General features: G+C 45.1%; 1 protein-coding gene across 4 annotated transcripts in view; it reads right to left on the reverse strand.

Annotated features, from left to right (window-relative positions):
- Positions 1-1,197: 1,197 nt before the first annotated feature.
- LOC139449403 (structure-specific endonuclease subunit SLX4-like) overlaps positions 1,198-22,277 on the reverse strand; it is a 47,828-nt gene continuing 26,748 nt past the window's right edge. For 2 of the 4 annotated variants that reach the window (XM_071230771.1, XM_071230770.1), the window contains exons 13-25: positions 20,544-20,768; positions 20,069-20,227; positions 18,497-18,633; positions 15,154-17,342; positions 13,195-13,475; positions 12,700-12,861; positions 12,253-12,372; positions 11,042-11,129; positions 6,822-7,170; positions 5,863-5,920; positions 5,035-5,118; positions 3,862-3,951; positions 1,198-3,349 (exon numbers count right to left, since the gene is read on the reverse strand). In XM_071230771.1, coding sequence (XP_071086872.1) covers positions 3,251-3,349; positions 3,862-3,951; positions 5,035-5,118; positions 5,863-5,920; positions 6,822-7,170; positions 11,042-11,129; positions 12,253-12,372; positions 12,700-12,861; positions 13,195-13,475; positions 15,154-17,342; positions 18,497-18,633; positions 20,069-20,227; positions 20,544-20,768 — 4,041 coding nt within the window. In that variant the 3' untranslated portion in view covers positions 1,198-3,250. Of the gene's footprint in view, positions 3,350-3,861; positions 3,952-5,034; positions 5,119-5,862; positions 5,921-6,821; positions 7,171-11,041; positions 11,130-12,252; positions 12,404-12,699; positions 12,862-13,194; positions 13,476-15,153; positions 17,343-18,496; positions 18,634-20,068; positions 20,228-20,543; positions 20,769-22,277 lie in introns of those variants that run through there. The other 2 variants (XM_071230772.1, XM_071230773.1) reach the window with 2 other exon arrangements.

Genomic DNA, 22,277 nt, shown 5'->3' on the forward strand with positions numbered 1-22,277 from the left:
CTGGTGACCTGAAGGGGAGTGTTTTATACATGACAGGTCACTGAGTGAGTGAATGCCGGTGACCTGAAGGGGACTGTTTTATACATGACAGGTCACTGAGTGAGTGAATGAATGCTGGTGACCTGAAGGGGACTGTTTTATACATGACAGGTCACTGAGTGAATCAATGCTGGTGACCTGAAGGGGACTGTTTTATACATGACAGGTCACTGAGTGAGTGAATGAATGCTGGTGACCTGAAGGGGAGTGTTGTATACATGACAGGTCACTGAATGAGTGAATGAATGCTGGTGACCTGAAGGGGACTGTTTTATACATGACAGGTCACTGAGTGAGTGAATGCTGGTGACCTGAAGGGGACTGTTTTATACATGACAGGTCACTGAGTGAGTGAATGCTGGTGACCTGAAGGGGACTGTTTTATACATGACAGGTCACTGAGTCGGTGAATGAATGCCTGTGACCTGAAGGGGAGTGTGTTATACATGACAGGTCACTGAGTGAATGAATGTTGGTGACCTGAAGGGGACTGTTTTATACATGACAGGTCACTGAATGAGTGAATCAATGTTGGTGACCTGAAGGGGACTGTTTTATACATGACAGGTCACTGAGTGAATCAATGCTGGTGACCTGAAGGGGACTGTTTTATACATGACAGGTCACTGAGTGAGTATATGAATGCTGGTGACCTGAAGAGGACTGTTTTATACATGACAGGTCACTGAGTGAGTATATGAATGCTGGTGACCTGAAGAGGACTGTTTTATACATGACAGGTCACTGAGTGAGTATATGAATGCTGGTGACCTGAAGAGGATTATTTTACACATGACAGGTATCTTAGTTAGTGTGTCAGGGTTGTTGTTCATGCTGAGAACCACTGATATGCCAGACTGTCGAGCAACAACTTTCACTGACAGCTGGTGACACCGTGTAACCACCCAGTCTTCGTGAGTCAGCTTGTACAAATGGAACAGGAACTTGTCTCTACAATTCTAGAGGATTATAAAACTACTTTGGTTACAAAACAGCAGCATCTGTATGACTTGTTATCTGACGCCACTTGAAGCTGTGTTTCAGATGAGGTTCCAATGTTGTCCGAGATGGAGCAGAAAGAGAGGCCCTTCCTCCCAAATATACACCACAAACCTGAAGTACAACACATCTTGAAACCTATTTATCCAAACAGCTCTCAGTAATAAATACAAACTTCAGCACCTGTACCCGAGGCCAGGGCTGGGTGGTACAAAAGTCTTGGTCCACAATGGCTGATGACAGGGATTTGGTTGTAACAATTAATTATTGATTAAAATTACAAAATAATTTCAACAAAAATAAATTGAAAATAATATCAATTGTCTGCTTTCCTTGATAGAATTTTAGATAAATCTTGAAAGTGAAAGACTGATCAGTCATTGGCAATAAATAAAAAAACTAGTAATCAATTATTATTTCCTACATCAACTGAACAGAAGAATCATCAATCTCAGATCTTAGTTCTTGTTACCACTAAACAAAGATCTGAGGACATTTGATTAAAGGTCACCTTAGAATGAACTTTCAACCGACCAATCAGAGCATCGCTTTCAAAGATCAGGAAAGTGACAGTCAGAATGTCAGCACATAGAGCATGTATGCACAGTTAATGCTGCGCTATACAAATGCGTATATCATTATCATCATTATTAATCAATAATTATTAATATTTCTAATCATGCAACATCGGAAATGTTACCACAGTTTATTCCAAATGACAGTTGTGGGATGTATGACTGATTCTGTCAAAATAATCTTGCTTCAAAGGGATGAACATTTTAAGAAGAAGACACTTCCATCTCCCATAAGAAGTATTGCTATACAATCTCGGCCACCTATTAAAAATTCCAGAATTTTCTTTGGTTTAAAAAAGAAAGAAATTTCACAAAATTTGCTTCAAAGCGTAGTCTGCAATGGAAGTCGCCACTTTGAAACTCGTGCCACTAAGCTTGAGTAAGTGCTTTCTGATTGGCTAATGTCGACTTCTTGTTAGTCATTTCATGAAAGGTCATACTGACGTGACCTGTAATGGGATGTCTTCAGATCTTTGATTTAGCGGTAACGAGCACTAACATATTATTTTAGTGACTTTAAAGAGCCATAACTCCATACTCCATAAGGATGGAATTCTTCCTAAAACATGTGCTTCTTGAACCTTAAAAGTGAAGAACTGACTAAGTAAAACAAACTCCAGCAATAGTTCTTACTCCAGAAACAACTACAACTGAAGTGTTCTGTAATGCTGGCTCCCTTGCAGACACAGACTGAACACAAGACAGACCGTCCACATGCTGGTGAGGAGGAAACATCATAGCAGAGGGGGCCTCTCATGTCATCAGGGAGGTCTCTCGTGTCATCATGGGAGAGGTCTCACGTGTCATCATGGGAGAGGTCTCTCGTGTCATCATCGGAGAGGTCTCACGTGTCATCATCAGAGAGGTCTCACGTGTCATCATGGGAGAGGTCTCTCGTGTCATCATCGGAGAGGTCTCTCGTGTCATCATCGGAGAGGTCTCTCGTGTCATCATCAGAGAGGTCTCACGTGTCATCATCGGAGAGGTCTCTCGTGTCATCATCGGAGAGGTCTCTCGTGTCATCATCGGAGAGGTCTCTCGTGTCATCATATGAGGGATACATGCTTCCTGGAGATTGTCACATATTCTGTAGTCAGTGTCACATATTTCCTTGAGAACATTACATATTCCCTTAAGAATGTTGCATATTTTCTAGAGAATGTCCCCAGAGAGCATCACATATTCCCAAGAGTGCAGCACATATTCCCTAGAGAGCATCACATATTCCCTAGAGAACACCACATATTCCCCAGAGTGCATCACATATTCCCTTGAGAATGTAACATATTTTCTAGAGAGCATCACATATTCCCCAGAGAGCATCACATATTCCCTTGAGAATGTTCCATATTTTCTAGAGAACATCACATATTCCCCAGAAAAAATCACATATTCCCCAGAGAGCATCACATATTCCCTAGAGAGCATCACATATTCCCCAGAGAGCACCACATATTCCCTAGAGAGCATCACATATTCCCCAGAGAGCATCACATATTCCCTGGAGAACATCACATATTCCCTAGAGAATGTCCCACATTCCCTGGAGCACATCACATATTCACCAGAGAGCATCACATATTCCCTAGAGAGCATTACATATTCCCTAGAGAATGTCCCACATTCCCTGGAGAACATCACACAGCTGCTGCAGGGAGCTTGACCTTCTTTTTGCGCTTGGGTTGTCGTCTGTTCGTATTCCTCTTGCTCATCTTCTTCATGGTGAATGTGAGACACTGCAACAAAGACCCCTCACTCTAACAATTCCTGACACATTTGGTACAAAACATAATTTCATTACTTTACAGGACCCTCATATTGCCTGCAAGGACCCTCAAAATTAACCCCCACTTTTGAAAGTCAAGGTAAAACCCAGGACCCCCACTTTTGTAAGTCAAGGTAAAACTAAGGACCCCACTTTTGTAAGTCAAGGTAAAACCAGGGAAACCACTTTTGTAAGTCAAGGTAAAACTAAGGCAAACACATGATGCTGGAGACACTCTTCCGTGGAATCCATCAAGAACTACAGCTTGTTTGCGTTTGTTGTTGCATGCTGCAGTGAGCAATATCCCAGCCATATCATGGCAGCTTGTCAACATCAAGTCAAGCTAGTGGTTGATATCATGAGCAATATCCCATACTGTCTTGGTATGACGACATGCACTCAACCAAGTCCTTGGCTGTGATAAGCTGATGAAATTTCAGCAACTATTCTTTAAATCCAGGTCAACATGTATTGACTTGTTACCTTCTCGTCCAGGAAGTCCATCAGTTTCTGCATGGGGCATTTGATGCCAGCATCCTGGATCTCCCGCTTCAGCCAGTCCAGCTCAAGTGGCTGTCAACACAGGAATACTGAATACTGTCAACACAGGAATACTGAATACTGTCAACACAGGAATCCTGAATGAATAATGTCAACACATGAATACTGAATACTGTCAACACAGGAATACTGAATACTGTCAACACAGGAATACTGAATACTGTCAACACAGGAATACTGAATACTGTCAACATCGGAATACTGAATGAATAATGTCAACACATAAACACTGAATACTTTTAACATAGGAATACTGAATACTGTTAACATAGGAATACTGTCAACACAGGAATACTGGATACTGTTAACATAGGAATACTGAATACTGTCAACACAGGAATACTGAATACTGTCAACACAGGAATACTGAATACTGTCAACATAGGAATACTGAATACTGTTAACACAGGAATACTGAATGAGTACTGTCAACACAGGAATACTGAATACTGTTAACATAGGAATACTGAATACTGTTAACATAGGAATACTGAATACTGTCAACACAGGAATACTGAATACTGTCAACATCAGAATACTGTCAACACAGGAATACTGAATACTGTCAACACAGGAATACTGAATACTGTCAACACAGGGATACTGAATAGTCAACACAGGAATACTGTTAACACAGGAATGTTGAATACTGTCAACACAGGAATAATGTCATCACAGGTATACTTAATACTGTCAACATCAAAATACTGTCAATACAGGAATACTGAATAGTCAACACAGGAATACTGTCAACACAGGAATAATGTCAATACAGGAATACTGAATAGTCAACAGAGGGATACTGTGAACACAGGAATACTGAATATGGTCAACACAGGAATAATGAATACCGTCAACACAGGAATACTGAATACTGTCAACACAGGAATACTGAATAGTCAACACAGGAATACTGAATACTGTCAACACAGGAATACTAAATACTGTTAACACAGGAATACTGAATACTGTCAACACAGGAATACTGAATAGTCAACGCAGGAATACTGTCAACACAGGAATACTGAATACTGTCAACACAGGAATACTGAATAATGTGAACACTCCAGTAGATGGTTGTGAGGGAAGACTCACCTCGTACATCATGAGCTTTGTGTGAATGTCTGACCTGTGCCTGATGAACGAGGCCAGCTTCTGCTGTAAGTCCTTCTGATTCCCCTGTAAGACAAACAAAGATTTATACAAAGTTTACATAAATCTGTTGACGTTTTAGCTGATCAGGGCTTGACACAATATTCCTCATAGACCACAACTAACTCACGAATATAATAACAGGTCGGCAGCTGATGTATTATTTGTTACATTCAGTGAAGCAATAACAACATGAATTATTTGACATGGTTTGTTAATAATTAATATATTATACATTTACATACTGCACTTATCCAGGTACTTGTATCAGGTCAAATGCGACAATGACCAGTGACCACAATACTGTCAAATTAAATATTATAAGAGTGTTATCTTTTGATTTGGATTGTTTGTTGTTAATGCCGCACTCAGCAATATTCCAGCTATATGACAGCAGTCTGTAAATAATTGAGCCTGGACCAGGCAATCAAGTGATTGACATCATGAGCACTGATCCACGCAATTGGGATACGATGACATGCATCAACAAGTCAGCGAGCCTGACCACCTGATCCCGTTAGTTGCCTTTTATGACAAGTGTAGTTGCCTTTTGAAGAAATCTAAGAATATACAATGTTCTTATGGATATTTTTATGTTAATGCACATGCTTGCATATTCATAAATATTCTATTCTAGTGGCCACAAATAACGAATTCAATTCAGGAATGGATACAGTTCCATTCACCGAATACGCGAGTGAATCGTAACAGCCCTAGTATATGCATCAAGGAGTAATGCAGGATAAGTTGGAATATACTGTAACAATATACCTGCTGTGACGCTGATACCTCCTCATCAGCCACCATGAAGCTCTCCTCCGGGACGTCACTGAAAGAAGACAGTTCCATCAACTTCAGTCTATAGAGGCAACCATTGAAAGCATTTAACCATAATATTGCGAGAGTCTGCCTTCCTTCATTGCAGACATCCTGGCTTTATTCAGAGTCTGCCTTCCTTCATTGCAGACATCCTGGCTTTATTCAGAGTCTAATGTCTACCAACTGAAGGCCAGTCAGTGTTACAGGCGCTAGCACAGATCCCACAATAACTGATGTTTCCCTGAACACACTGACACAGAGATACCCAGACACAGACACAGAGACACACACACACACACACACGAACAGACACTCACACAGAAAAAGTGAGAGAGTGAGTGAGTATGGTGTTATGCCGCTTGTAGCAATATTCCCATGTCAGGACTTGAACCCGGGTCTTCGGCGTGACGAGCGAATGCCTTAACAACTAGGCTACCCGACCACCCCAGACACAAAGAAACACACATACATAGACACACACACACACACACACACACACACACAAAAGATGCATACACAGACACATGTACAGACATGCGCGCACGCGCACACACACACACACACAAGATGCATACTCACAAGATGCATACACACACGAACACACAAGATGCATACACACACAGAGACACATGTACAGATATGCGCGCACGCGCACACACTCACACACATACGAACACACAAGATGCATACACATACAAACACACAAGATGCATACACACACAGAGACACATGTACAGACATGCGCACTTGCACACGAACACACAAGATGCATACACACACGAACACACAAGATGCATACACAGACAAATGTACAGACATGCGCACATGCACACCCACGTGCACACCCACGTGCACACACACACACACACACACACACACACACACACACACACACACACACACACACCTACCTAAACCCGGATTCTTGCGATGATGTCACACTTCGCTGAGTGCTTCCTTCTTCAGATGTAGAGGACTCGGAAACACTAACATTGTTGTGTCTGACTCCTGGACCAACAGAGGACTCATTGAGCCTGTCTCTGGCGCCAACCTTTGCTACAGAATGCTTACTGGGTCTGTCTCTGGCGCCAACCTTGGCTACAGAATGCTTACTGGGTCTGTCTCTGGTGCCAACCTTGGTCTTAGAGGACTTACTGGGTCTGTCTCCGGCGCCAACCTTGGCCATAGAGGACTTACTTGGTCCGTCTGTGGACTTCTGTGGTGAGGACTTCTCTGGGTCAAAATCACTGTCGGTCTCATCTATCAGTATGAAGGAAAGAAGGAATGGAGTGTCGTAAAGTTCCACAACATTTGCATCAAATTTAACATTAATCAACTCTAAACTCATTTAACACCATTAACTTTCACTAATGTCCTTCAACACCCAACTTACACTGATGTCCTTCAACAACACCCAACTTACACTGATGTCCTTCAACAACACCCAAATGACATTGATGTCCTTCAGCAACACCCAACTGACACTGGTGTCCTACAACAACACCCAACTGACACTGGTGTCCTACTTCAACACCCAACCGACACTGGTGTCCTTCAACAACACCCAAATGACACTGATGTCCTTCAACAACACCCAACTGACACTGATGTCCTTCAACAACACCCAAATGACACTGATGTCCTTCAACAACACCCAACTGACACTGGTGTCCTTCAACAACACCCAACTGACACTGGTGTCCTTCAACAACACCCAAATGACACTGATGTCCTTCAACAACACCCAACTGACACTGATGTCCTTCAACAACACCCAACTGACACTGATGTCCTTCATCAACACCCAACTGACACTGGTGTCCTTCAACAACACCCAACTGACACTAGTGTCCTTCAACAACACCCAAATGACACTGATGTCCTTCAACAACACCCAACTGACACTGGTGTCCTACTTCAACACCCAACTGACACTGATGTCCTTCAACAACACCCAACTGACACTAGTGTCCTTCAACAACACCCAACTGACACTGATGTCCTTCAACAACACCCAACTGACACTGATGTCCTTCAACAACACCTAAATGACACTGATGTCCTTCAACAACACCCAACTGACACTGGTGTCCTTCAACAACACCCAACTGACACTGGTGTCCTACTTCAACACCCAACTGACACTGGTGTCCTTCAACAACACCCAACTGACACTGGTGTCCTACTTCAACACCCAACTGACACTGGTGTCCTACAACAACACCCAACTGACACTGGTGTCCTTCAACAACACCCAACTGACATTGGTGTCCTTCAACAACACCCAAATGACACTGGTGTCCTTCAACAACACCCAACTGACACTGATGTCCTTCAACAACACCCAACTGACACTAGTGTCCTTCAACAACACCCAACTGACACTGGTGTCCTTCAGCAACACCCAACTGACACTGGTGTCCTTCATCAACACCCAACTGACACTGGTGTGTTCATCAACACCCAACTGACACTGATGTCCTTCATCAACACCCAACTGACACTGATGTCCTTCATCAACACCCAACTGACACTGGTGTCCTTCAACAACACCCTACTGACACTAGTGTGTTCATCAACACCCAACTGACACTGATGTCCTTCATCAACACCCAACTGACACTGATGTCCTTCATCAACACCCAACTGACACTGGTGTCCTTCAACAACACCCAACTGACACTGATGTGTTCATCAACACCAATCTAACACTGGTGTCCTTCAACAACACCCAACTGACACTGGTGTCCTTCAACAACACCCAACTGACACTGATGTCCTTCAACAACACCCAACTGACACTGGTGTCCTTCAACAACACCCAACTGACACTGGTGTCCTTCATCAACACCCAACTGACACTGGTGTGTTCATCAACACCCAACTGACACTGATGTCCTTCATCAACACCCAACTGACACTGATGTCCTTCATCAACACCCAACTGACACTGGTGTCCTTCAACAACACCCAACTGACACTGATGTGTTCATCAACACCAATCTAACACTGGTGTCCTTCAACAACACCCAACTGACACTGATGTCCTTCATCAACACCCAACTGACACTGGTGTCCTACTTCAACACCCAACTGACACTGGTGTCCTTCAACAACACCCAACTGACACTGGTGTCCTACTTCAACACCCAACTGACACTGGTGTCCTACAACAACACCCAACTGACACTGGTGTCCTTCAACAACACCCAACTGACATTGGTGTCCTTCAACAACACCCAAATGACACTGGTGTCCTTCAACAACACCCAACTGACACTGATGTCCTTCAACAACACCCAACTGACACTAGTGTCCTTCAACAACACCCAACTGACACTGGTGTCCTTCAGCAACACCCAACTGACACTGGTGTCCTTCATCAACACCCAACTGACACTGGTGTGTTCATCAACACCCAACTGACACTGATGTCCTTCATCAACACCCAACTGACACTGATGTCCTTCATCAACACCCAACTGACACTGGTGTCCTTCAACAACACCCAACTGACACTAGTGTGTTCATCAACACCCAACTGACACTGATGTCCTTCATCAACACCCAACTGACACTGGTGTCCTTCAACAACACCCAACTGACACTAGTGTCCTTCAACAACACCCAAATGACACTGATGTCCTTCAACAACACCCAACTGACACTGGTGTCCTACTTCAACACCCAACTGACACTGATGTCCTTCAACAACACCCAACTGACACTAGTGTCCTTCAACAACACCCAACTGACACTGATGTCCTTCAACAACACCCAACTGACACTGATGTCCTTCAACAACACCTAAATGACACTGATGTCCTTCAACAACACCCAACTGACACTGGTGTCCTTCAACAACACCCAACTGACACTGGTGTCCTACTTCAACACCCAACTGACACTGGTGTCCTTCAACAACACCCAACTGACACTGGTGTCCTACTTCAACACCCAACTGACACTGGTGTCCTACAACAACACCCAACTGACACTGGTGTCCTTCAACAACACCCAACTGACATTGGTGTCCTTCAACAACACCCAAATGACACTGGTGTCCTTCAACAACACCCAACTGACACTGATGTCCTTCAACAACACCCAACTGACACTAGTGTCCTTCAACAACACCCAACTGACACTGGTGTCCTTCAGCAACACCCAACTGACACTGGTGTCCTTCATCAACACCCAACTGACACTGGTGTGTTCATCAACACCCAACTGACACTGATGTCCTTCATCAACACCCAACTGACACTGATGTCCTTCATCAACACCCAACTGACACTGGTGTCCTTCAACAACACCCTACTGACACTAGTGTGTTCATCAACACCCAACTGACACTGATGTCCTTCATCAACACCCAACTGACACTGATGTCCTTCATCAACACCCAACTGACACTGGTGTCCTTCAACAACACCCAACTGACACTGATGTGTTCATCAACACCAATCTAACACTGGTGTCCTTCAACAACACCCAACTGACACTGGTGTCCTTCAACAACACCCAACTGACACTGATGTCCTTCAACAACACCCAACTGACACTGGTGTCCTTCAACAACACCCAACTGACACTGGTGTCCTTCATCAACACCCAACTGACACTGGTGTGTTCATCAACACCCAACTGACACTGATGTCCTTCATCAACACCCAACTGACACTGATGTCCTTCATCAACACCCAACTGACACTGGTGTCCTTCAACAACACCCAACTGACACTGATGTGTTCATCAACACCAATCTAACACTGGTGTCCTTCAACAACACCCAACTGACACTGATGTCCTTCATCAACACCCAACTGACACTGGTGTCCTTCAACAACACCCAACTGACACTGGTGTCCTTCATCAACACCCAACTGACACTGGTGTCCTTCAACAACACCCAACTGACACTGGTGTCCTTCATCAACACCCAACTGACACTGGTGTCCTTCAACAACACCCAACTGACACTGGTGTCCTTCATCAACACCAATCTAACACTGGTGTCCTTCAACAACACCCAACTGACACTGGTGTCCTTCATCAACACCAATCTAACACTGGTGTCCTTCAACAACACCCAATATACACTAATGTCCTTCAACAACACCCAACTTACACTGATGAGTCTTGTGGTAGATGTCCTTCAACAAACCCACCATCCGTTTCTTCCCCACCGGCCGCACTCCAAACTTCCCCACTTGTTGCTGGATACATGGGAAGATCAAACAAACATATTATCTCAAAACTGTGTGAGGATTTTATGCTGCTTATTATGTCAGTCAACAGACGGATTGTGCAGTTTAACAGTGGGGCTTGGGCGTGCAGTAAACCACGGGTACTTGGGCATACAGTTAACCCCGAGGACTTGGGCATGCAGTAAACCACGGGTACTTGGGCATACAGTTAACCCCGAGGACTTGGGCATGCAGTTAACCCCCGGGACTTGGGCATGCAGTTAACCCCGGGGACTTGGGCGTGCAGTTAACCCCGGGGACTTGTGTGTGCAGTTAACCCCGAGGACTTGGGCATGCAGTTAACCCCGGGTACTTGGGCATGCAGTTAACACCGGGTACTTGGGCATGCAGTTAAGCCCGGTGACTTGTGTGTGCAGTTAACCCCGGGGACTTGGGCGTGCAGTTAACCCCGGGGACTTGTGTGTGCAGTTAACCCCGGGGACTTGGGCATGCAGTTAACCCCGGGGACTTGGGTGTGCAGTTAACCCCGGGGACTTGTGTGTGCAGTTAACCCCCGGGACTTGGGTGTGCAGTTTACCCCTGGGACTTGGGTGTGCAGTTAACCCCGGGGACTTGGGCATGCAGTTAACCCCGGGGACTTGGGCATGCAGTTAACCCCCGGGACTTGGGCATGCAGTTAACCCCTGGGACACCTTGGCATGCAGTTTACCCCCGGGACTTGGGTGTGCAGTTTACCCCTGGGACTTGGGTGTGCAGTTTACCCCTCGGACTTGGGCGTGCAGTTTACCCCCAGGACTTGGGCGTGCAGTTAACCCCTGGGAGTTGGGCGTGCAGTTAACCCCTGGGACTTGGGTGTGCAGTTAACCCCGGTGACTTGTGTGTGCAGTTAACCCCTGGGACTTGGGTGTGCAGTTTTCTCCTGGGACTTGGGTGTGCAGTTTACCCCCGGGACATGGGTGTGCAGCAACCACCCGGCCACCCCACTATACCCTGTTGTAATTAGAGTTAACAGCAATGCACATGAAATAGTGGCATGATTTCAGAATTGAACTAAATCCTGTTTTCCAGGAACCAAGTGGATGCTTGAAGTACTGGCTCCATGCATGTACAGCCTGGATGTAATGCCAGGTACCTTTAGTTGTGGGGTGTTCATGCTGTCGTAGTCTGGCATCGGCGTGAACGGCGATGGTGGTACCAGCTTCCTGGCCGACTTTGTTGGTCTAGCCGACACGGGGGTCTTGAAGTCAGCAGCCTGGCGGAAGTAGAAGCAGGTTCCGAGTGGTCTTAAATGGACGGTGACAGCCCAAACTGTTGCTTGTTAACAAACTTTCCTGCTTGATCACAGTATACTAACAGTGAATTTGGCACCAATCCATATTTACCTGAGCCCATTCCACACTGCGACCTAAGCACTAAGACGATCATAACTCCTATGTTTGTATATGAGATACTTGTGGATTGAGAATCAATGCAAGATCAACAATTTTAGTGTTATAATCTTATGGAAAAGTCTCAGTGATCCCTGGTAAGATATTCTCACTGTTAGAGAGAAACACAGTAACATATCCCTTGACGGTACCTGCTGGAGTTGTCTCCACTTGTTATCCTCCACCTTGGGACTTGGCGCCATGTCTGGAACATTGTCATCATTCCACAGGAAGCTGTCAGCATCTGGCAACTCAAAGTCCAGAGTTGCTTCCCCTGCCTCAACTCTCCCTGGTGAAGGTAAAGAATCTTCATCCTGGACATAAATATTAAAATGAGCATAAATTAAGTGGTGAAAACCCTCAGGACATTTATAGGTGATGTGGTTATGTAGTGAGCAAGGGAGCGAGGGAGCTGGGCTTTGTCACTTTGAGGATTATTTCAGTTGTATCACAGTGTGTCAGTTTGTTCTGAGAGAAAACGTGATGCAGGTCAAAGGATGTCTCACACTTTGAAGAAACTTATGAAATTCCTGGATTCAAACCTACGTTCATAGGTACCTGGAATGCCTAAGGGACGCTACTCTGCAGGTGATTCAGAACTGAACCAAAGTTATCACTGCAAGAAACCAAGAACAATCCCAACTTACGTCTGATGTCTGTCCACTTGTTGTGTGGCCATGTTCAGCTGATGTTCCTGGGGTTGCCAGGGATACCTTCTTCTTCTTCTCTATCGTATCCATTGAGATGCGTCTTTTATGGGTATAGTGCTTCTTCCCCGGGGTTGTCGGTGAACTTGTATTTCTTTTCTGAGGTGACTCCTCCGTATCAGCATCACAAAGAGGTTCGATGTGGCAGGCGGCATCCATGTCATCCCAGCCTTCCCAGACATCACCAGGGTCATCAACATCATCGTCAACATCTTGCTGGTCTGTGGGTAACATGCAGTAGGACAATATGGAGTGTTACCACATGGATACATGTCGGGTAACATGCGGTAGGACAATGTGGAGTGTTACCACAGAGATACATGTTGGGTAACATGCAGGAGGACAATATGGAGTGTTACCACATGGATACATGTCGGGTAACATGCAGTAGGACAATATGGAGTGTTACCACAGAGATACATGTTTGGTAACATGCAATAGGACAATGTGGAGTGTTACCACATTGATACATGTTGGGTAACATGCAGTAGGACAATATGGAGTGTTACCACAGGGATACATGTCGGATAACGTGCAGTAGGAGAATATGGAGTGTTACCACAGGGATACATGTTGGGTAACATGCAGTAGGAGAATATGGAGTGTTACCACATTGATACATGTTGGGTAACATGCAATAGGACAATATGGAGTGTTACCACAGGGATACATGTCGGATAACGTGCAGTAGGAGTATATGGAGTGTTACCACAGGGATACATGTTGGGTAACATGCAGTAGGACAATATGGAGTGTTACCACAAAGATACATGTTGGGTAACATGCAGTAGGACAATATGGAGTGTTACCACAGGGATACATGTCGGGTAACATGCAGTAGGAGAATATGGAGTGTTACCACAGGGATACATGTTGGGTAACATGCAGTAGGAGAATATGGAGTGTTACCACAGGGATACATGTCGGGTAACATGCGGTAGGACACTGTGGAGTGTTACCACATGGATACATGTTGAGTAACATGCAGTAGGACAATATGGAGTGTTACCACATGGATACATGTTGAGTAACATGCAGTAGGACAATATGGAGTGTTACCACAGGGATACATGTCGGGTAACGTGCAGTAGGAGAATATGGAGTGTTACCACAAGGATACATGTTGGGTAACATGCAGTAGGACAATATGGAGTGTTACCACAAAGATACATGTTGGGTAACATGCAGTAGGACAATATGGAGTGTTACCACAGGGATACATGTTGGGTAACATGCAGTAGGACATTATGGAGTGTTACCACAGGGATACATGTCGGGTAACGTGCAGTAGGAGAATATGGAGTGTTACCACAGGGATACATGTTGGGTAACATGCAGTAGGAGAATATGGAGTGTTACCACAGGGATACATGTCGGGTAACGTGCAGTAGGAGAATATGGAGTGTTACCACAGGGATACATGTTGGGTAACATGCAGTAAGACAATAGGGAGTGTTACCACAGGGATACATGTCGGGTAACGTGCAGTAGGAGAATATGGAGTGATACCACAGGGATACATGTTGGGTAACATGCAGTAGGACAATAGGGAGTGTTACCACAGGGATACATGTCGGGTAACGTGCAGTAGGAGAATATGGAGTGTTACCACAGGGATACATGTTGGGTAACATGCAGTAGGACAATAGGGAGTGTTACCACAGGGATACATGTCAGGTAACGTGCAGTAGGACAATATGGAGTGTTACCACATGGATACATGTTGGGTAACATGCAGTAGGACAATAGGGAGTGTTACCACAGGGATACAGGTGGGATAAAGGTAGGTGTTAGTGATAGGTAGGAATGTGGTGGAGCGGAGACGGGAGTGGAGGCTATGGGAGGTAAGGAGTGAGGTATCTGTGAACATATCTGTGTTGGTGTATCTTGACAACCTACCTGTGTTAGGAGACCGGCGTATCTGTGCTGACTCCTCTGCAGCATCACCACAATCTGTCACCATGCCAACAGCAGACATAAGGACATTCTTGTCTTCTTCCTCCTGACTGTTTCGACCATCAGCCTCCAGCTTCCTCCCCTCCTCTTTGTCTCCATGGCAATGAGGATCTAGACTTGGCCTTCTCTTTCTACTCAACTTTCTGGTCTGGGAGGAAATCTTCTTAAAGCTGAACTTGCCCGGAAACTTGGGAGAGAAGGAAGACTGTGAGAGCAACTGGAAGTTGTCTCCAACTATCTCAAGGTCAGAATCAGAGGAATCAACAGACTTCTTGCCAGGTGATAGGGTCTTGTGATTCACTCCTGAGGACTTGGAACTTTGATTCCCATCTGGTGACTTTGTGTGTGGATTCTGGCCTGAATAATTATTGTTTCGACTCCATCCTGATTCCACATCAGTTCCGGAGGCTGCTGTTGTTTCTGCATCTACTGATCTTGTGTTCTCTTTCTCAACAACAGGGCATGCTACCCTGGAACAATCGTCGTTTTGCATCCCTGATTCATTTTTGTCAGCATCTCTCTGGTTCTCTGCCAAGTAAGACCCATTAAGATGAACCAGAATTTCCTGCCCTGAATGGCTATGAACTATCCTGCCAACAGGTGTAGCCACAAAGTCCCCATCCATGGAAAGACCTTGGCTCAGATTGGTCAGTGCAGGGGTCTCCAACATGAAGGTCGACCGCTGTCGCTGATTGGGGATTGGGGTGATGTACAGAGAGTCCTGCTCCACCACAGAGTGACCTTGACCTGATCGGTCCAGAGGGGTAGACATCTTCATATGTTCATCTGACTTAACTTTAGTGACACCTGGATTGGTTGTGGACATTTTTATCTTTTTGTCAGAATGGCCTTGACCTTTACCTGGATTTGATGCCACTCTGTCGGGCGTCAACATCTTCAGCCTCTTGGGGGACTGCTTGGGCTGTGGTGTCACGCTGTGTGGATGAGTTTTCTTGCTCAGTATTGGAGATGCCACCAGTTCCTGGTCGGATGGTGCTCGCTTCCTCTTCGCTGATCCTGCCTTCCGACTGGGTTCTGTCTTGTCTGGAGACCTGACAGGTGACATAGCTACATACCGGCACCGACTGGGTTCTGTCTTGTCTGGAGACCTGACAGGCGACATAGCTACATACCGGCACCGACTGGGTTCTGTCTTGTCTGGTGACCTGACAGGGGACATTGCTACATACCGGCACCGACTGGGCTCTGTCTTGTCTGGAGACGTGACATACCGGGATATCCTCGAGACTGTTTCTTCCCTTGTTCCTTGTTGGCCTTGACTTCCATCACTGTTGCCAGGGTTAGGGTTAGGGTTAGGGTTAGGGTTAGGGTTAGGGTGATCACTGTTGCCCTCCTCTGAGGAACTGGACCCACTTTGGATGATTTCAAAGTCATCAGACCCATGGGAGTGTTTCTCATCAGCTTCATGAGACTCAAACCCAGGGTCTGTTGCTGAACCAGGATCTGGGTGTTTGCTTCTTCGGTCACATGTCCTGTTATGTCTCATGGTTGGGACATCTATATCTGGGACATCATTATCCGAGACAGATGTGTCTAACAATAAATCCATCTCAACTTCTTCATCATCACTGAACAGCTCCTCTTCACCACTGTGTGGATCTGTCTTGGAGGGCTTTCTTGTCGATTTACTATCAGTGGAGTTATGAGCAGGTCTGTCCCCTGGATCTGCTCCATGCATGGGACCTGCAGAGCTGTGTCCTGTCAGCGCAGTTCCATCTCCAACCTCCTCTTCCACATATTCCACTGTGTCCAATTCTCCTCTGTGTCGACCAAAGTCCCCTACTTCCTCGATATCATCCTTGACCACAACATCTCCCAAACTCAGCCTGTGATGCAGTTGCTGCCGCTGGGAACAGTACACCTCCCTCCACTCATCCTCGTCGCTCTTACTTCCTCCTCCCTCCTTACAAGCACCCTTCTCACCTTGAGGGTCAAGGTCAAAGTCAGAGTCACTGAACATGTCATGACAGATATCATCTATGCTGGTAAGTATGTGTGCCCTGCTCTCGGCCTGATTTGTCTTCATGTCTGTCTGTGTGTCTGTCTGCATGTCTGTCTGCTGAAGCACCTGACTTGCATCACAAAAGGCAGTGAGATCTGTGACACAGAGCCTGCAAGGATAAGGTACATACATGACATGGTACATACATGACATGGTTCATACATGACAAGGGACACACATGACATGGTACATACATGACAAGGGACATACATGACATGGTTCATACATGACATGGTACATACATGACATGGTACATACATGATATGGGACATACATGACATGGTACATACATGACATGGTACATACATGACATGGTACATACATGACATGGTACATACATATGGTACATACATGACATGGAACAAACATGACATGGTACATACATGAGATGGTACATACATGACATGGTACATAAATGACATGGTTGGTTTGTTGTTTAACGCCGCACTCAGCAATATTCCAGCTATATGACGGCGGTCTGTAAATAATGGAGTATGGACCAGACAATCCAGTGATTAATATCATGAGCATCGATCCACGCAATTGGAATCGATGACATGCATCAACAATGTCAGCGAGCCTGACCACCCGATCCCCTTAGTCGCCTTTTACGACAAGCATAGTCACCTTTTACGGCAAGCATGGGTTGCTGAAGACCTATTCTAACCCGGAATCTTCAAGGGGTAGATGACATGGTACATACATGACATGGTACATACATGACATGGTATATACATGACAAGGTACATAAATGACAAGGACATACATGACATGGTACATACATGACATGGTACATACATGACATGGTACATATATGACATGGCATATACATGACAAGGCACATACATGACAAGGTACATACATGACATGGTACATACATGATATGGTACATACATGACATGGTACATACATGGCATGGTACATACATGACAAGGTACATACATGACATGGCATATACATGACAAGGTACATACATGCGATGGTACTTACATGACAAGGTACATATATGACATGGTACATACATGACAAGGACATACATGACATGGTGCATACATGATGTGGTACATACATGACAAGGGACATACATGACATGGTACATACATGACAAAGCTCACACAAAGGTCAATTTTGTAGATTAACTAAACTGTTTTCCACTCCTTTGCCAAGCTCCCTGAATATATTTTTACACTGGTTGACTTTACTTTATCTTTGTATCTGAGGCTAAAATAAATAACAGCAATCGGATAACAAAGGTCTCCTCACTGTTGGGCCAGGGCTTTGACCTCCGAGATGAGACTGGGCTGCAGACAGATCACGCCACCATACACAAACTTCATCACTGCGAGCACCGCATCTCGGGAGAAGTTCAGGAGGTGGACAACGTCACCGCGCCTGGTCAGCTGAAACAGGGTTGAGTGTAACACAGAGATGTGGCCCCACAGACACACCTTTTACATGCCCTCGCCCACAAACACACCTTCACCTTGACCTGACCCACAGATACACCTTCAACATGACCTGACTCACAGATACACCTTGAACATGACCTGACCCACAGATACACCTTCACCTTGACCTGACCCACAGATACACCTTCAACATGACCTGACTCACAGATACACCTTGAACATGACCTGACCCACAGATACACCTTCGCAATGACCTGACTCACAGATACACCTTGAACATGACCTGACCCACAAACACACCTTCACCTTGACCTGACCCACAGATACACCTTCAACATGACCTGACTCACAGATACACCTTCACCTTGACCTGACCCAGAGACACCTTCAACATGACCTGACCCAGATACACCTTCAACTTGACCTGACTCACGGATACACCTTCAACATGACCTGACCCACAGATACACCTTCAACATGATCTGACCCACACATACACCTTCACATTGACCGGACTCACATACACACTAAGCACCTTGACCTGACTCACAGACACACTAACCACCTTGACCTGACCCTCAGATACACCTTGAACATGACCTGACCCACAAATACACCTTGAACATGACCTGACTCACAGATACAGCTTCAACATGACCTGACCCACAGATACACTCTCAACATGACCTGACCCACAAATACACCTTCAACATGACCTGACTCACACATACAGCTTCAACATAACCTGACTCACAGATACAGCTTCAACATGTCCTGACTCACAGATACAGCTTCAACATGACCTGACTCACAGATACAGCTTCAACATGACCTGACTCACAGATACAGCTTCAACATGACCTGACCCTCAGATACACCTTGAACATGACCTGACTCACAGATACACCTTGAACATGACCTGACCCACAGATACAGCTACACATTGACCTGACCCACAGATACACCTTGAACATGACCTGACCCACAGATACACCTTGAACATGACCTGACCCACAGATACAGCTTGAACATGACCTGACTCACAGACACAGCTTCAACATGACCTGACCCACAGATACAGCTTCAACATGACCTGACTCACAGATACAGCTTCAACATGATCTGACCCACATATACAGCTTCAACATGACCTGACCCACATATACAGCTTCAACATGACCTGACCCACATATACAGCTTCAACATGACCTGACTCACAGATACAGCTTCAACATGACCTGACTCACATATACACCTTGAACATGACCTGACCCAGCTCCACCTTGACCTGACCCACATATACAGCTTCAACATGACCTGACCCACATATACAGCTTCAACATGACCTGACCCAGCTCCACCTTGACCTGACCCACATATACAGCTTCAACATGACCTGACCCAGCTCCACCTTGACCTGACCCACCTTCAACAGCTGAGGACATCTGACTGACAGAATGAGCCGATGGGCGTGGACAACACTTTGGTCTCTGGTTTCTATGGCAACATCCGAGGACTGTTCCTGATCCAGCAGGTTGAGGTAGTGGCGCTGTAGGGCCGACATGGCCTCATCACATGACTCCTTCTACAACAGAGACAGTTCGCTACATCCTGTGTAGATAGGTAAACAATTCTCTGTAGTTATCAACAAAACCACCCTGTCATTGAAGTTGCCAAACTAATATTTAAACAATTCTGAAAACAGACAAAAAACATGTTGCATTTAATATAAAACACATATTTCCTTATAGACATTTAAATGACGAAAAAGAGTGACTGAGTTGGGTTTAGCGCTGGCTGAAAAATAAGCATGTCATGTTAGCTTAAAGCCGAGTTAGTGCAGGTGTCCTCCACTTCAGTGTAAGCAGTGAGCACAACATTAGAACAGTGAAGCGACTAACATTTACATGAACCAGCTCCTCGGGACAGAATCCACTGGCGTCAGGGTTAACAGCATCCTTAGCAGCTTCATCCTCATCCCCATCAGCAACCTCGTCGTCCTCGCCCCCATCAGCATCGATCTTGACATCACAACTGCTGTCCCCTGCCTCGGCAGCCAGTTCTGCTAGCAACATCGCGGTTGGGGTACATGCTATGTTCTCTGCTACCTGGCTTGTATGGCCTTCCTATAATCACCATAGCAACATATCACTCAGTTGTCTGGAACAACCGACTACTGACAATCTGCATTATTTAGGTTATCAGCAATTTGCATAATATTCAAGTGCAAGTTACAGTCAACACCGTTGTGTCAAACTTAGATGTGTCGAACTTGATCAAGGCTAAATTGATCAAGACTAATATTTGTCAAACATTATTGACTAAGTTTACTCAGATATGATTCCTATCTTGTTAATCTTGTGTTAACGCTGATACAAGCTCGTGATGCAGAAGTTGAATATGTCAGCTCTCATGTTTTGAACATGGATGTATTTCCTACTTATAATTATATATAAATGTAGACATATTTGGTATGTGAATTGATTAAATTACTACGCCAATTATTGCCTATAATAATTAATAATAAAGGTAGTGTTGGTCATTTATTTCATTTTCTCATTGTTTGTCAAATGTGTTTTGATAAATTCATTTTTCATGTCAATCGGTAGAATACATCGGATAACTTGAAGTATTTATGTAGGTTCCTGCAACTTCGACACAACAGTGTTTGACTACATATCGAATATAATAAATCAACAATGTCCCGGTCTTACAGTCATAATAGATATCTTCTGTGTACCGAACGGTTTTAGTCCATGGCAGAAGTCATAACACCCCACTTCTACATACCTGACAACTCTGTTGAGGGTGACAGCTACAATGGGTATTTTCCACATACCTGACAACTCTGTTGAGGGTGACAGCTACAATGGGTATTTTCCACATACCTGACAGCTCTGTTGAGGGTGACAGCTACAATGGGTATTTTCCACATACCTGACAACTCTGTTGAGGGTGACAGCTACAATGGCTACTTTCCACATACCTGACAACTCTGTTGAGGGTGACAGCTACAATGGGTATTTTCCACATACCTGACAGCTCTGTTGAGGGTGACAGCTACAATGGGTATTTTCCACATACCTGACAACTCTGTTGAGGGTGACAGCTACAATGGCTATTTTCCACATACCTGACAACTCTGTTGAGGGTGACAGCTACAATGGCTATTTTCCACATACCTGACAGCTCTGTTGAGGGTGACAGTTACAATGGCTATTTTCCACATACCTGACAACTCTGTTGAGGGTGACAGCTACAATGGCTATTTTCCACATACCTGACAGCTCTGTTGAGGGTGACAGCTACAATGGCTATTTTCCACATACCTGACAGCTCTGTTGAGGGTGACAGCTACAATGGGTATTTTCCACATACCTGACAACTCTGTTGAGGGTGACAGCTACAATGGCTATTTTCCACATACCTGACAACTCTGTTGAGGGTGACAGCTACAATGGCTATTTTAAACATACCTGACAGCTCTGTTGAGGGTGACAGCTACAATGGCTATTTTCCACATACCTGACAACTCTGTTGAGGGTGACAGCTACAATGGCTATTTTCCACATACCTGACAGCTCTGTTGAGGGTGACAGCTACAATGGGTATTTTCCACATACCTGACAACTCTG

The sequence above is a fragment of the Haliotis cracherodii genome, unplaced genomic scaffold (assembly GCF_022045235.1).
Source record: "Haliotis cracherodii isolate W230 unplaced genomic scaffold, xgHalCrac1.p SCAF_8, whole genome shotgun sequence".
Classification (NCBI taxonomy): Eukaryota; Metazoa; Mollusca; class Gastropoda; order Lepetellida; family Haliotidae; genus Haliotis; species Haliotis cracherodii.